Raw genomic sequence first — 15359 nt, forward strand, 5'->3', positions numbered from 1 at the left:
TTTATATAAAATATAATGAATAATTTAATTTTTTTAAATTTTAAAATAATAATAATATTAAAAAATAATATTTTATTTAATTTTCGGCCATTCAACACAACTAAGACGTATTTTTAGCACGTGTTTTTCAAATTTCGGTTCTGAAAAGTAGAACATTAACAAATAAGAAAAACATTTGAGAACTTTTATAATGATAATAAAAGTACAATTATTACGACATCGACAACGACGAGACGTGAAATGTTCGGATTCCCGCCATTTCAACTCTCATTGGGTTCTAAAGGGTTTTGTAAGAGATGGGACAATGGGTTAACTAGGACGAGAATGCAGGCTGGAGAGATTGTGTGGACAAGAGTTTTGTTTCCTCAAAAATGGTGGCCCGGCCTAGTTCTGCGAGCCGACGCTCTTGGCGTTTTCGTCTCCTTCTTCGACCTTCAACCCCCTCGCTACTTCTTCAAACCCGAGGTCCGTCCCTTCGAGGACAACTTCCGGTCGCTGAGTTGCAGCACGTCCGATGCTCTGCTCGATCGGGCATTGAGGTTGTTCGGTCGGAGGACTCTTTGGAGCCTTACATGTCCTTGCCGGAGGAGAAAAAAAAACTCGAGGGATTGTTTTCAGGCGGCCGCAGCAGCGGCGACGTCGTTTCAGGCGGTTGGGGTGTTGGGATTTGTTCGGAGCAGGGCTGTTTTACCCTGGATTGAGGAGGCAGACTTTGTTGATGCAGTTAGAGTGCTCGCCCAAATTCAGGCCTTTCGTGGGTATAGTTCAGGCAATCAGAGATCAAGGTACAAGCGAAACTACCAAAGAGGTAAGAATGATGATTTCAATATATGCTGGAATTATTGGATATGAAACGTGCTTTTCGTTTTCAATATTTCGTTATTGCTAAATCTAGAATTTGAGTTTGGGAAGTTAAAACACCTGGCGAGTATTCGAGTGATTGTTGATGTTCCGTGCGCGAAGGAGACAAGTGTACTCCATCACAATCACAGGCCAGATGGGGTCAACAACCGTGGTCGTCAAGAGAAGAGAGCAAAGAGTCCTACTAGTGTGTTTTAAGTAATCTGATGCTAGAGGGTACTATAAGTTTTAAGTTCGATATCTTTGTCAAATGTTCTTGGCGTTTTGTCCCGTTTGTTGGACATTTTTAAGGGTTGACAATTTATTGCTACTGGCCATCTTGCTGGGATGCTTGTGTTTGTAATTCCCTTCTGTTTGATATATTTCTAGGTAGTGAGGACGAGAATTCAATTGAAACTGATAATTTAGAAGTGCAAGGTGAATCTCAGCTTTTCTTTATGGAAGTGGAAAAGATTCTGGCAGCTGGTGTCACAAAGATACCAAACTCAGGACTTCCGGTTGTGAAAGAATCTTTTAATGAACGCCATCATGACAGTATGTCACAGGCTCGAATCAAGCAATGGAAGGCACATGCAGCTAATGAGATGCTGGTAAACTTGCATTGTCTTGCCGTAGATCCATGTTATCTAGTAGGGAAGCACTTGAAAACGTTGGAGCAGAATGTTTTGAGGTCCAGAAGCTTGTCATTCCAGAACACCCCTGACTTCTGTTTGACAAAATTCTTGCAACCTAAAAGCATCGAAGCCCAATCTTCTCATCAGCTTGACATTAATTCACCTACTCGAATCAAGCAGCTGAAGGTACAATCAGTTGATGAGATGCTGATAAACTTGTGCAGTCTTGCTCTAGATCCATGCTCTCTAGCTGGGAAATTCCTGAAAACGTTGGAGCAGAATGTTTTGAAGTTCAGAAGTTTATCATTCCAGAACACACTTGCAAAATGCTTGCAATCTAAAGGCGTTGAAGCCCAGTTTTCTCATCCTGGATCTACCAATCCCGAGATGAGTGTGAAAGTTGATAGAAAACAAAGTTGTGTAGAAAAATTTTCCTCTTCTGTATCTTGCACAGACACTTCTGTTAACTTTCTGGGGATAAAGAGGAAGCTTCAGCAGCCATCTGCTTCTCTTCGTTCTTTTAAAGTACACAAAACTAAGCCTTGTTTTTCAGGCACTGGAACTAGTGCTTCTCTGCATATAAATAAAACTGGCGGTAAGGCAAACTCACTTGATGCATCCATGTCAGCTCCCTTATCTGGTCCTTCTTTCGAGTTGCAGATGGCTATGTCTGCATTCCAATTAAATGGCAGTGGTGCTTATTTGAAAAGAAAGCATAATGGTTTTGACATAGATCGGCTTAATGCTCCCTTTCCAATTTCTCCAATAAAGTTTAAAATCAAACACCACTCTGCCTCCAGTCCTCAGAGCTTTACCTATTTATGCAACAGTAGCTTTGTGGAGTTGGTTCTGGACATGTTCAGCATCTCCCTTTCAGAAGAAGCATCTCATCATGGTGATAATGTTGAAATCGATATTAAACCCTGCATATCTTGTGTTGAAAGACAGGAACTTGGGAAATGTGTATGTAATTGGGAATATAACGGGGTTCAGGATGAGGATGTTGGAGTTGATAGCAATTTGAGATCACTTCAACCGCTTGCAACTCAATCATTGTCTAACCATGTGATTGGTACTCATACTAATTCTACTGAGGTTGATTCTGGATTAGCAGCCAAAAAATGCCCATTGCAATCTGGTCTTATAGCTGATATAATTAAAAAATTGCACGGTGATGGTGCCATATCCAATAGATCCAATGAATGTTCCAGCATTAATTTGTCTCTTGGTGACAGCTTCAAGGAGCTCTATCGACCTGTTATTTCTATTTCATCATTCGGATCACAAAGGGGTCGGCAGTTGGAAGCATTTGCTACTTCTACATCTTTGCATATGAAGTTTCCTAGGCTTTTTAAGCTGCCGTCAAAGGAGGAGTTGGTAAAAGTGTTTAGTCCATTTGGCCCTGTAGATACCCTGAAGACAAGAATCTCTTCTTGGACAGGTGCTGCCCAGGTCGTTTTCTCACACCCAACTGACGCAGTGGCTGCTTACCAATATGCCAAGGAAAAAATAACGTTATTTGGTAAGGCAAATATCCGGTTATGGCTTGACCCACTGGAACACAGAAGGAGAGGAACCAAGTTTTCAGTTCCTTCTCCGTCGATGACAGGGAAACCGGTGAATCAGAAGTCATGTCCACCTGTTAGTTCTACGTCCTCAATCAAGTCTCAAAGAGGTGAGAAATTGGAAGCACCTACCTCCGCTACTGCTTCCACATTGCATTTGAAGTTTCCCACAGACTTCAAGCTCCCATCAAAGGAGGAGCTGTTAAAGAAATTTAGTCCATTTCACACAGTTGACTCCCAGAGGACAGAAGTCTTTTTTTATACAGGTGCTGCCCAGGTGGTTTTCTCAGACCCAACTGATGCAATAGCAGCTTACCAATGTGCCAAGAAAAAGGTTTTATTTGGTGATACAAACATCCGGTTTTGGCTTGACTCGCTGGAACACAAGAGAAGAGGGACCATGTTTTCAGCTCCCTCTCCATCGATGACAGGGGAACCAGTGAATCCGAAGTCATGTCCACCTGTTAGTTCTACTTCCTCGTTCAAGTCTCAAGGGGGTGAGCAATTGGAAGAACTTGCCCCTGGTACTGCTTCCACAGCTTTGCATATGAAGTTTTCTAAGAATTCCAAGCCGCCATCGAAGCAGGAGCTGATAAAGAAATTTAGTCCATTTGGGACAATAGACTCCACGAAGACCAAAGTCTATTCTTGCACGGGTGCTGCCCAGGTGGTTTTCCTAAACCCAACAGATGCGGTAGCTGCTTACCAATATGCTAAGAAAAAGCGGGTTTTATCTAGTGAGGCGAATGTCCGGTTTTGGGTTGATGCAATGGAGCACAGGAAAAGAGGAACCAAAATTCCGGTTTCCCCACCTGAGCTGACTGGGAAACCAGTGAATCTGAAATCATGTCTAAAAAAATCTAGCCCCCTTGAACACAGGGACAAGAAAAAACCTTAAACCTTACAATGTGAGATTTATAATTCAGACATAGATCACTCCCATTTTTTGATCTACTAAATGATGAAGCACTGCTTCTTTTCCCCCTCTTCTATTTTTGGCCAGAGATGAAGCACTTTGGAATTGATGCTGCGGATTAAGATGCACTTTTCATTCATAAGCTTTTCTAATTATAGGTCTTTACAGCTATATGTAATTTTCAATAATAGGAGTTATTAGGACATCTTTATTGGCTTGGCCAAATAACGAGATTGGTTAAAATTTATATAATTGATGTCAAAAATATCTCACATTGAATTGGGTAAATGTAAAATAATTTAGACTTTTGCTACAGTGGTTGGTCAAATATGAATAATTACAATTGATTTACCAAACATTAAAATACTAATTTTTCATTCCAAACAAATATTAAAATATTAGTTTCTCACTCCAAATAAAAATATTATTTGGTTTGTAATTAAGAAATTTAGATATAATTTTAAATGAGTTTAATCAAATATTTTTTATTATTAGCATTAAATGACTTTTGAAAATATGATTTTTTAATATTAATTTAATTACAATATAATTATTATTAACATTTAATTGGTAGAAATATAAAATGTGATAAAAATAAATTAAATAAAAAAATTATTAAATTAATAATATTTTATTATTATATAGAGAGTGGATGGATAATTTAATATGGGGTTGAATTTAAATAGAATAAATAAATACAAAAAAATGTGATATTGATAAAATTTTAAAGATAAATTTAATCAAGCCAATGAGGATGCTCGCTGCATCGGCTTTGGTGTGTCAATTTTATAAATAATAATGCTGAAGCCATCGATAAAATATCTAGAGGATTATCACCGAATTTATTTATATTTTATTTAATGATCAAAGAATACCGTGATTTTATGATTGAAAATATAGAAAAAAAAATTACTCATCATCTTTATATAATATTTTTCTTTTATTTTTTATTTTTTTATTTTAAATAATACTAGAAAGAAGTTATTATAGTAATGCATACTTTGCACTCACTGCATGGCCGTTTTTAATTCTCTACTTCTTTTTTTTTTTTAAACTTGAAAGATGTATGGTTTAGATAATGTCACATCATGTATGTAAAATAATTGCTCTTAACAGTAGCTGCTATCTATATTTATTCTTTTATTTTTTTTTTCATTAGCACGTGTGTGTCCTATTAGGATGATGAGTTTAAAAAATTTTAAAAGATATAGGTCCTTTATTCTACACATCTCCATCTTATGTGCCATTTGATGCAACTCATTATGACATATTTTGATCCCATAAACAAGATCAAGTAATGAGATAAAACAGAGAAAGGTTGCAGTAAAATGAGAAGAAACAGATTATCATGCGAAATGGTTGAACGAAAGCTATTATCCTATTTTATATAAGAAAGCGAGAGGATATATAATATTTTTTGGTATTTATCTTCATGCAAGTATTCTGGGGATCGTGCTGCTGGGTTTCAAGAGGATCATACTAGAAGGGGATGCTCTTCTTGTTGTCAAGGCTATTGAAAGCAAGAAACAACTTTGCCAGGAAAGGCATGCTCATTTGTGATGTTAAAAGAATGCTTTCTCAGTATAGCTGGGCTGTTAAACATGTAAAGGAGAGAATCAAATATTGTTGCTCAATGCATTATCTATCTCCGATGTCATCACTGACATAGAGGAAGTTCCATTTTGTATTCAATCTCTTTTATACAGTTTTTTATCAATAAAAGATTTTCTTCCCCTCAAACAAAAAAAAAAAGTGGCCGGAGATCTCTACAGAGAAAGATAGAATATTAAATAGGCAGGATAATTTAGACGAAATAAAGCCTACTACTTTTTTAAAAAACATTTGCCGGCTAAAATGGCAACGGCTACTCTGGTAAGGCGAATGGGCACAGCAATAAAGCAAGCAGCCAAGAAAGGGCCAAGTGGTGGAGGATGGTACGACCCTCACATGGCTGCGGCCTCTCGTGCTATCGCCGAACGGATTCCACTTGTTGATCTTATTCTTGAAGTCAGAGATGCCAGGGTACGCCCCGTTTCCGTCAACGTTTCTTACTCTGTGTATAAAAGTCCCCTTTGATTTAGTACCCTAACTGTTCGATGGAATGTCTGGCGTTCCATGCATGTTTCCTTTTTCTTTGTGAGGATATTTTTTTGTTGTTATTCATATATGTGTTTGAGTTTCGGATGAATGTTCCAATGAGTAGTGGACGAGGCTTCAAGTCTGGATTCGGGCTGGCTTCAGTTTTGTTTCATTATTGAAATTTTCTTTTTTCATCTCTATGTTCATGGTGTAGTAATCTTCTGTTTTTTTTTTTTTTTTTTTTTTTTTTTTTTTTTTTTTTTTTTTTCTTTCTTTCGTTATAATAAATTTTTATTTTTTTTCACTAGTAGATCAAGTAACTTGCATGCTTTAAAGTGAAAATTGTTTGCTTGGCTTATTCAAAAGCGAGTTTTTTAATTGGTTTGGAGAGTACTCTTGTTACCTTGAAATCGAAGTGGCTTGGTTCACCCTATAGAATATTGTATTGCATGATCTTTCTATTTAAATTACAAATTAGTCAGTCATCAAGATGCGGATAGAACTTAAACAACTTATTTTCATTTCTCCAGTTTGTTGGGCACTGGATGATCTGGAACAATCAATAGGTTTAACATTATTTTGATGTTTGCTGTTGTTGGCTCTAGATTCCATTATCATCAGAATATGAGCAATTGAGAGACTACACATCTTCGTCAAGGAAGATTGTAGTAATGAACAAGATGGACCTTGCAAATCGGTCTCAAATTAAGGTGGATATTCTGCTTCACTTCTCTGTTTTTTCTCATGTTTTTCTAGGAGAATAATCACCAAGCTTGAAGTAATTGGCCAGTTAAATCACAAATTAAATATAGAATATCTGAACTTTATTGTCCTTTTGACGAAACAAAAAGTTTTATGAAACTTACTAACCTCCATTAATTATATATACTCCGAGCGCAATGAAAATATGAACTTGTCTCAGACATGGTACCTGTCAGTTTTATCTCTTTCAATAATATTGTATTATTTTTCATGTTTATAGGAGTGGATGGGGTACTTCGGGCAACAAAACTGCATTTGTTATGCAGTCAATTCACATAATAAACAGAATATAAAGGAGGTAAATGTGATTTATCTACCACGTTGTAATTCTTTTGATCTGTCTTTTTATTTTTTTGGTCAGTCTAAGTAGCGATCAAGGATTTTCACTTCTTACAGTTCTTAAATTTTTTACAAGCCCGGGTCAGAGAATTAAAGAAAACAAATCCTTATAGTTATACCACAACAATAATGCTTGTTGGGATTCCAAATGTTGGTAAGTCGGCCCTTGCCAATGCTTTACATCAAATTGGGAGGATTAGTGCCGCAGGTACTTCAACCATCTTATAACCTGTTTGGCTCAAGATTATTTTTGTTTTGCAGGAATTGCCATCAATATGTTCTAATTGTTGTGTCTCTTCTATTCTTTTAATTTTAAATGTCTATTATATTCATAAATATTCATCTTTGGACATTAGAGAAAGGAAAGTTGAAGCATGCGATAGTGAGTCCACATCCAGGCGAGACGAAAGATATCAGCAGCTTCAAGGTCTGTTTCGTTCATTTCATAAAACATTGTATTTCTGGAAGTTATGTTGGAGCCATGTACATATTAGTAGGGGCATACAAGGGATGGCTGTAGCAGGTCCTCACTTCCCATTGGAAATTTTCTGGCATCTGTTAATACCTTAGAATGTGGTATCAGTTGTATAGTTGGTTATTGTTATTTTTTTAGTGTACTTGGTTATCATTAATTTGAACAGTTAATTCACCATTTGGTTGAACTTTTCAGTGGAATCCCTGCTTGGATGACCATAATCTGTAGCCACTGGTTCTGGTTATATCTGCAACCATAAGGATGCCATGGGTTTAACTCTTATTATTGATCTTATAGATACATAAAAAGGAAAAAAAGTATCCCTTGTCGTCACTCCCTTTGATACTGCATTTGGAAACCAAGAGAGAAAAGATTATTAGCTACTTGGTTTTGAGTATTTCTTAGCTTCTCTAGAATGAAAAGGCATAATAGAATCAAGTAGCTACTGGGTTTCTGTATACTCATTTTTAATTATTATCATTCTCTAATCATTTATTTCCTTTTTTTGTTGCTTTTGTTTTCAGATTGGTAGCCATCCCAATATTTATGTGTTGGACACCCCAAGTGTTTTGCCTCCTGAAATTCTGGACGATGAGGTTTGCTCCAAGTTAGCTTTAACAGGTATAACAATACCTGCTATGTTTTCTCTTCCACAGATTTGGATGAGTCCTGGAGCTAGTCTAACTCAGCCAGTTACTCTGGTCTGAAACCTGAGTAATTATCACATGCACTGCAGTGCAACTTGTTGGATGCATGGAATGGTTATTGAAAATTCCAAAAGCTTCCAGCAGTCTTAGCTCAGATTTGCTTATTACCAAATGTAGGATCAATCAGAGATTGCTTAGTAGGAGAAAGGGAAATTGCTCAATATTTTCTTGCTATTCTCAACTTAAGTGATGAATATAAGAAATGGGAAAAGTTGACTGTGAGTAAGGATGACAGAACATTCTTAGACCCCAAAGCAGAGTCTTTAAGCAGCCCTCAGTTGGGTAAGAAACAGAAAAGGCAGTACCCCACAGATCACACACAGGTATCAGCAATTCATTTATCGCATATCTCAAACTATTATCTTTGTAAATTATCATTGTTTTGGATTATATAATTGTGTTTTTTCTTCTTTTTATTAGTAATGTTCAATAGTAATAAAAAAAAATGTTAGATCCCTCCACAAAGCAAATTTGATGGCCTCACAATGAGTGGGAGGAGCACTTTGATTTGTTACTTGTGGGAGACCTTTCTACCCCATTGGTCTGGCAGTATTTGAAGTAAAATTTGATTCTCTCGTTAAGGGCAGATATGGAAGTGATTCAGCATGAATGTCTTTGATTATAGGTTTATGGCTCCTTTGCTCCTTTTCGTTACTTGAAAATAACATTCATGATTGTTGGTGCAGGATTTCATCGTGCATGATGTCCGTCGAACTCTCTTTGAGTCAATTTCAACTTTCCATGGTAATATGGAAGATGAAAAGGATCTTTCAAGGCTTATTGAGACCCAGTTCACTTCATTGCTTGAAGCTTTTCGGATTCCCACGGAAGTTGGTGAAGAAGCTCAAAACAAAGTTGCAGCCAAGTTACTGGATCTATATCGTACTGGGCGCCTAGGACATTATACTTTAGATGCCATTCCACGGCACACCCAATGGCCCTTTTAGGTGTCATCTATTCATTGCCTTGAATGTTTATATTATTGGACTTTTGGTTTTTTATTTTTGATTTGAAACAATCTCAAGCTGTCGGTCATATTATATCTTCTCATAGAAGTACTGTCCACAATAAACAAAGCCATAGCAGACACCACACGTCTGCCAATGTGTTTGTCATCGGATGTTTTGCATTACGTGCTACAAGAACAGTGCCTGAGATTCTTAAGATCTTCATTTTGATTAGATTCATTTTTTTTCTTAGTATTTTTAACTGAAAATGATAGCAATGATATATGATTTTAAACAATTGAATGAAGAATTGAGAGGTATGGTTAGAAATTGCAAAGAATATGATATTCCTATTTCATATGGTTTTGATTTTTTAAACATAATAGAAAAAAGTTCATCTGCCTACTTAAAATAATGAGTCTCTAGTAGCCCATTATCTTGGCCAATAAATGTCCATAAGAGGTGGCCTAATTGGGTTTAAAGCTGAGATCTTATTAAGAAAGTTTAAAGAAGATACAATCAACATTGCCAATGTGTTCTAATGACAATGGGATTGTGATGGTCTTGAAATGCTCCATTATGTTGTATCCAGACCTTTTCCTCTATCGTTGTGCATGAAAAACATAACTCAATACTATAAAGGAAAACCAAACAGGTTTAAAAAGGAAAAAGAAAGATTATTTAGGTGATGTTTAGATAGTGAGTTGAGATAAAAGTTGAAAGTTAAATAAAATATTGTTAGAATATTATTTTTTAATATTATTATTGTTTTGAAATTTGAAAAAGTTGAACTGTTTATTATATTTTGTATAGAAATTTGAAAAGGTTGTAATGATGAGATGAGATAAGACACTTCTTGAATTCAAACCGGGCTCTAGTTGAGCTAATAGTCATTGCACAGAACAGGATAACTAGGCTAGAAAGAAGCAAAACATAGGGACTCCCACATTTTACATTTTTATTGCTTGAATGTTATGCCACTGGAAGTCTGGAAGATGTACCGTTTATTTGCGACACCGTCCACACATTGTCCTTTGATTATTACTATTGTCTTTAGAGTTCCTGCCCACATCGAAAACAAAAGAATGAGGTTAGTGAGACTGTATGGCCTAAGTAATAATACCTAATGCAGAGAAGGGATATCGCTAAATAACTTATTGTTCGATCAGTATCGCTACCAAACCTGCCGATGGTATATATGTCTTGCCTATCCATCATAAACCACAATTACCAAAATGTTTGGAAATTAAAAACCATCTTGTCTGTAAAAATTGTTTCAAATCACTAACCTTCCCATACGGGGATCGATGAGACTTCAATAAGTAGCCTAACATGAATGAAAAGTTACAGCAGATATATCTTGAACCTAATCTCATGGCCACAGGGCTAGCTCGTAGTATCTTTTAAATACTAAGCTAAACGTTGTTATAATTTGAGGTTTATGATATAATAATACATCAAATATCAGACTAACTTCAACTCTTCCATAAAGAAGATGGCAATAATGACAGTGATGGGACCTTGAACTAAAGACATTGCAACTGCATTGTTAGGATCTTACCTGTCAAGGAAATATGTTGATCTGAATCTATAAACTTGTACCATAAACACGGATTGTCTGTGCAATTGGGCCCTGGCAACATGGACACTTAGCTTCTGCATTCCTGCAGTGATCCTCGGTGCAATTGGCACATAGAACTTGATGGGCACATGGCAGGAAAACAACAGAAACTTCATTTTCCATACAGATCAAGCATATTCGATCATGGACGATTTCTTCCTCAGAAAAATCTAGCAGTTCACTTAAATCAGGAAGCATCACCCCAACTGTATCTTCCTCAGGTCTTGCAGAAACATCTTGTAGATGATTTGGATTGCTGGAATCTAAAGATAATTGGAGAGAGGATATTTCCTGCTCAAGTCGCTGCTTGTCATCTTTACAACGCTGATAATCTAGGTCCATCTTTTGCCGCAAGGCACCATGCTTTCTTTTTATGTCGACCTCCACTTCTTTCTTTAATCTCAGTTCTTCCTGCACATGGGCTATGGCAAGCTCTTTAGCTTCTACTTCCTGCCGCCACATCACCTGTACTTAAAACCATTTATCAAATTTTATTTCCTGAATTGAATAATACATATAGGTTCAATGTGTCTGACAGGAAATACGTGAGGTACATGAGGTGCAATTACTGCACAACTTTTACATAGATGCATGACTGAAAACTTGTTTCCAAGAAGTTTATGAGGTATCTAGCTTGCTCTTAGAAAACTCCCACCATAACAAGCATCCCCGTTAAACAGACAGAAGCGGCCATTGCCTTTGCTTCTGAACTTCGGACTCCCTTTCTCTTACCTTGGAAATGATGGGGCCATACAATTAATGGTCAACAAATGATCTTATTCAAGAAAATGAAAAATGCATGGAGGAGAAAACACGTAAAGAGTCACTGGTGTTTTGCCAATTTGATTATATGGTCATAATTAAATTTAAGATTCTTTCAGACCAAGGACTTCTTCAAAGTGTGTATTTTTTTTTTTTATGGATGTAATAATCAAAGGAGGGTATTTTTGTAAAATGATGTTACTTTTATAAGATGTTTTACAAAAATACCTCTCATTTAAAATATAGTTGTGTAAAGTGTTGTGAAAAATGTTGCGTGTAAATCATTTTCCAAACTACAATGGAAAAGGCAAAGAGGATGGTGGGGCAAAAAAGACAATAAGATACAAATTTCAACAAGTTTTAAGAAAACCTCTGTCCAGAACTTGAGGTAGGTGTGATTAGTATGATGATATTTATATCGCAAATAACATAGAGAGCCTGCTTCATGTAAAAAATGGTTAAGAGGAAAGGAGTTGAGATATTGACAACATAGCTCAATAAACAATTGAAAAGTAATAGTTAGGGTCACTTCCAGAAGAAAGTTATGCACCTCAGTTTCCTCCTGAGCCTTTTTGAGGTCGAACAACTGCTGATGTAAATGCGAGGACTTCTTTTTCTCCTCTTCAATCTCCTCCCGGTATTTGTTGTTCTGTTTCTCCAAGGCCAAGATTTTCTTCAAGCACTTATTTTCCCTCCTCCCAACCTCCATGCACATTTTATCTGACTCCGATGCACTCAACTTAAAAGCCTCAACCTCTGCTCTGATTTCTGCATTTTTTGCTGAAATATTTCTGTTAGCTAGTTTTGCAAGGTCTGCTTGACAACCAGCCCTCCTCAGAGCATTCTCCAGTTGCATAAGCTTCTTTAAGGCCTCCTTATTAACTTCCACTCCGTCATTCTTTGCTTGCCTTTCTCCTCCATTCTCTATTCTCAACATCTTGATCTCTGAAAGATCATGGCTGAGCTTTTTAGCAGCTTGAACTACTTTCTTCTGAGCCCACTCCTTTCGGTCCTTTACCTGTTGCTTGATATCTTTAATATTCTGGACTAAACTTGAGATGGTTTCAATCTTAGGATCGAGGGACTCACTCTGTGACTGCTCATTTAGCCTTAAATCACCAAATCCACCCAAAATTAAGTTAACCATACAAGAGTCCTCCCATTCAAGTGGTTCAGTGGATTTTTTCCTTGGCAAGGAGGTCTCTGTGGCCTGCATTTTTGGAGACATCTTAACTGTAGCACGGCAAGCAGCTGCAAAAGTTTCAATGTTCATTTTCAACATAGCTTCCAACGATGGTGTATGCTTTAAGTTCTTAACAACGTTAAACTTTCTATCTAACCAAAAACCAAGGTTCTCGGATGGGCCATTTTTGCTTAAATCATTGGACTGGCCATCACCAGAAAACTGATCACTTTGAACTTCACAAACCTCGGGAGATGCATTAACTAAACTGTCATCCTCAGCCACCTGATCCTCACACACATCTGTCGAAGATGGTACTTTTATTGTACTGGATACCCCCAAATGAAAATTGCTCATGAGGAGACACCGCATGGCATCTCTTTTGATCAAGTTGGGCCGAACTTGGCAAAGCAGGTAAATCATGACCGCAAGCGAATTTTTAACCAACATCTTCATATCCCCAAAAACCTGTTGGCCTTGTATATAAACTCCATCATCAAGTACAAAACCAGTTTTGATATAATTAAGCGAATTTTGCACAATATTTGTCAAAATATCCATGTCACCAAACCCGTGTCCATTTGTCAAGATCGCCTTCAGCACAACATCATGTGAATAGCCATGACATATTAACCTCACATAAGCTTCATTATAAATCATTTCGAGTTTCTTTTGAAGCAATTCTTCTAACTGTTGCTCAGAGTAATATTTCAAGTTTTTCATGTCAAAATCCGTACTCACAGACGGTTTCAGATTAACATTACTGGTATCGTTATTCTTGCTCGAATCACCATATGATGAAGTTTGGCCCAGTTCAGGGTTTTGGTCACATTTTCTTGGAGTAGGATAATATTCTGCTTGAACCAATTCAGAATCAGGTTCTGTTGTCTCTGGTAGGTGGTGGTTCTCTTCATCATTGTCGTTATTGAGTTTCTTGGGCTGGGGATTTTGCTTGCTCTTGGCATGTTTTTCTGAGCCACCCATTTGTGGACACTGAAAATGGTTGTAAAATAGAATATTTATGAAAACAAGAATCCTAAAACCCTGTCACCTTAAGCAAACAAAACCTCTGAGCTCCTCAGATTTATGTACTTCCCCCGCCCGCCACATCACCCCCCCCCACACGTAACTCGCAAGAGCAATAACAATCTCAACTGAACAGAAAAGCAAACAATAAACAAAAAAGAAGAAGATGGGACAAAAAAAAAACTAGCCAACATTTTAGCTGAACATCTTCAAGTTTATCTTCAGTTTTCCCGTAACCAAATCCATTTGCATATACCATACTCAACCAAAGACTTTTAAATCTAGAAGCTTTCAACCTTCAATTTGTTTTCTTATGATAATAGAATCACATAAAGACTAAATGAAATTCCAAATAACCCTTAAGTTATTTTTCCTCTTATTGATTCTCCTGCATTTTCTTCTCAGCAACCAAACAGCAAACAAAATAAAATCACGAATTTTCGAAAAACAAAGTTCATGCTTCTGAGATAATCATTCAAGCAACGCTTAGAGACACTAACCTGTTACTTGAATTTGGTCTGAACTTTAAGTCCTGAGAGAGCTCGAGAGGTAGAGAGAGCGCTCGCCGCTCAAAGTGGAACTCTGCAAGTGAGAGAGCCCCCTGGCACCAATGCATTTCGAATTAGGGGTGTTTAACTCCTCTACAGCTTGATTATAACATTCAACTTACAACTGCTAATTTTCTTCCAATATTCTTCCGCCACGTAGTCCAAATAGATTTCTGTCTCTCAACGAAGGTTATATAAGTCTGTAGGAGACTGTAGGAGATCCGGAAGCTCTCTAACTTCCCATTTCAGGCAGTGGGAGGGATGAATTGCTCGTCAACTGGCGTTCCAGAAGGACAAATAATATGATGCCAAGTAAGCCCATCTAATCAACCGTTAAACTCGTGGAGGATGGTTCTCGAGAAACTGTGACGAATTCTTTAACATGGGCTGTCACCTGAGTGCTTCTCGGCTTGTGTGCATGGTTTACACCTTGCAACACTAGGCCTTTATTACAAGGCTAGAAAAAAAAGGCTCTTTGAGATTTCTCATTTTTCTGAGCAGATCTCTCCATAAGAAGAAAATTTATGGAATGGAGATTTTATTCCGAACATGACACCCAATAACTATTTATGATGATACGTTTACTTATAAATATGGATTTAAAGTTAGAAGAAAATAACTTTTGGAAATAGATATATTAACTGGTTTGTTTTCAAGATTAAAACTCAAAATTTTGAAAATTTTGAAAACCTTTCATCTCATCATTGCAACTTTCTCAAATTCTTACACAACATAAAATAAACAATTCAAATTTTTCAAATCTTAAAGCAAAAATAATATTAAAAAATATATTATAACAATATTTTATTTAACTTTTTAATTTTAATCTCAACTCATCTCATCTCATCTCTAAAAATAAACAAAAATAGAGAAATGTTACTCCCACCACTCACCCCTCTCGCTTGACATGAAATGTCCACATGGTAGGATTAATAGTTAAAATTTGAATCATCC

At 36.8% G+C, this 15359-nt stretch overlaps 3 protein-coding genes across 3 annotated transcripts; 2 read left to right on the forward strand and 1 right to left on the reverse strand.

Annotated features, from left to right (window-relative positions):
* The first annotated feature begins 186 nt into the window (after nt 1-186).
* On the forward strand, nt 187-4049 carry LOC121238083. The gene is made up of 2 exons (XM_041134940.1): nt 187-808; nt 1231-4049. Exons 1-2 carry the CDS (start codon nt 241-243, stop codon nt 3936-3938), a joined length of 3276 nt encoding a protein of 1091 aa, XP_040990874.1. The 5' UTR covers nt 187-240; the 3' UTR covers nt 3939-4049.
* A 1152-nt stretch (nt 4050-5201) lies between these two features.
* Nucleotides 5202-9499, forward strand: LOC121238078 (DAR GTPase 2, mitochondrial). The gene is made up of 8 exons (XM_041134936.1): nt 5202-5978; nt 6641-6745; nt 7018-7095; nt 7194-7344; nt 7493-7563; nt 8136-8232; nt 8436-8641; nt 9005-9499. The coding sequence occupies exons 1-8, from the start codon at nt 5811-5813 to the stop codon at nt 9263-9265; spliced, it is 1137 nt and encodes a 378-aa protein (XP_040990870.1). The 5' UTR covers nt 5202-5810; the 3' UTR covers nt 9266-9499.
* Nucleotides 9500-10100: 601 nt separating this feature from the next.
* On the reverse strand, nt 10101-14811 carry LOC121238077 (MND1-interacting protein 1-like). The gene is made up of 4 exons (XM_041134935.1): nt 14358-14811; nt 12199-13824; nt 10827-11351; nt 10101-10327 (listed from the first exon to the last, which is right to left on the reverse strand). The coding sequence occupies exons 2-3, from the start codon at nt 13813-13815 to the stop codon at nt 10854-10856; spliced, it is 2115 nt and encodes a 704-aa protein (XP_040990869.1). The 5' UTR covers nt 13816-13824; nt 14358-14811; the 3' UTR covers nt 10101-10327; nt 10827-10853.
* Nucleotides 14812-15359: the final 548 nt, after the last annotated feature.

This window comes from Juglans microcarpa x Juglans regia, chromosome 7D (genome assembly GCF_004785595.1).
Source record: "Juglans microcarpa x Juglans regia isolate MS1-56 chromosome 7D, Jm3101_v1.0, whole genome shotgun sequence".
NCBI classification, from domain to species: domain Eukaryota; kingdom Viridiplantae; phylum Streptophyta; class Magnoliopsida; order Fagales; family Juglandaceae; genus Juglans; species Juglans microcarpa x Juglans regia.

Excerpts from the sequence above, each read along its gene's own strand:
- LOC121238083 (XM_041134940.1), top strand. The coding sequence starts at position 241 with ATGTTCGGATTCCCGCCATTTCAACTCTCATTGGGTTCTAAAGGGTTT. Across the intron at positions 809-1,230 it reads CAAGCGAAACTACCAAAGAG|GTAGTGAGGACGAGAATTCA; the intron begins GTAAGAATGATG and ends ATATATTTCTAG.
- LOC121238078 (XM_041134936.1), top strand. The coding sequence starts at position 5,811 with ATGGCAACGGCTACTCTGGTAAGGCGAATGGGCACAGCAATAAAGCAA. Across the intron at positions 6,746-7,017 it reads CAAATCGGTCTCAAATTAAG|GAGTGGATGGGGTACTTCGG; the intron begins GTGGATATTCTG and ends TCATGTTTATAG. Across the intron at positions 8,233-8,435 it reads CTCCAAGTTAGCTTTAACAG|GATCAATCAGAGATTGCTTA; the intron begins GTATAACAATAC and ends TACCAAATGTAG.
- LOC121238077 (XM_041134935.1), bottom strand. The coding sequence starts at position 13,815 with ATGGGTGGCTCAGAAAAACATGCCAAGAGCAAGCAAAATCCCCAGCCC. Across the intron at positions 11,352-12,198 it reads AGGCTCAGGAGGAAACTGAG|GTGATGTGGCGGCAGGAAGT; the intron begins GTGCATAACTTT and ends TTTTAAGTACAG.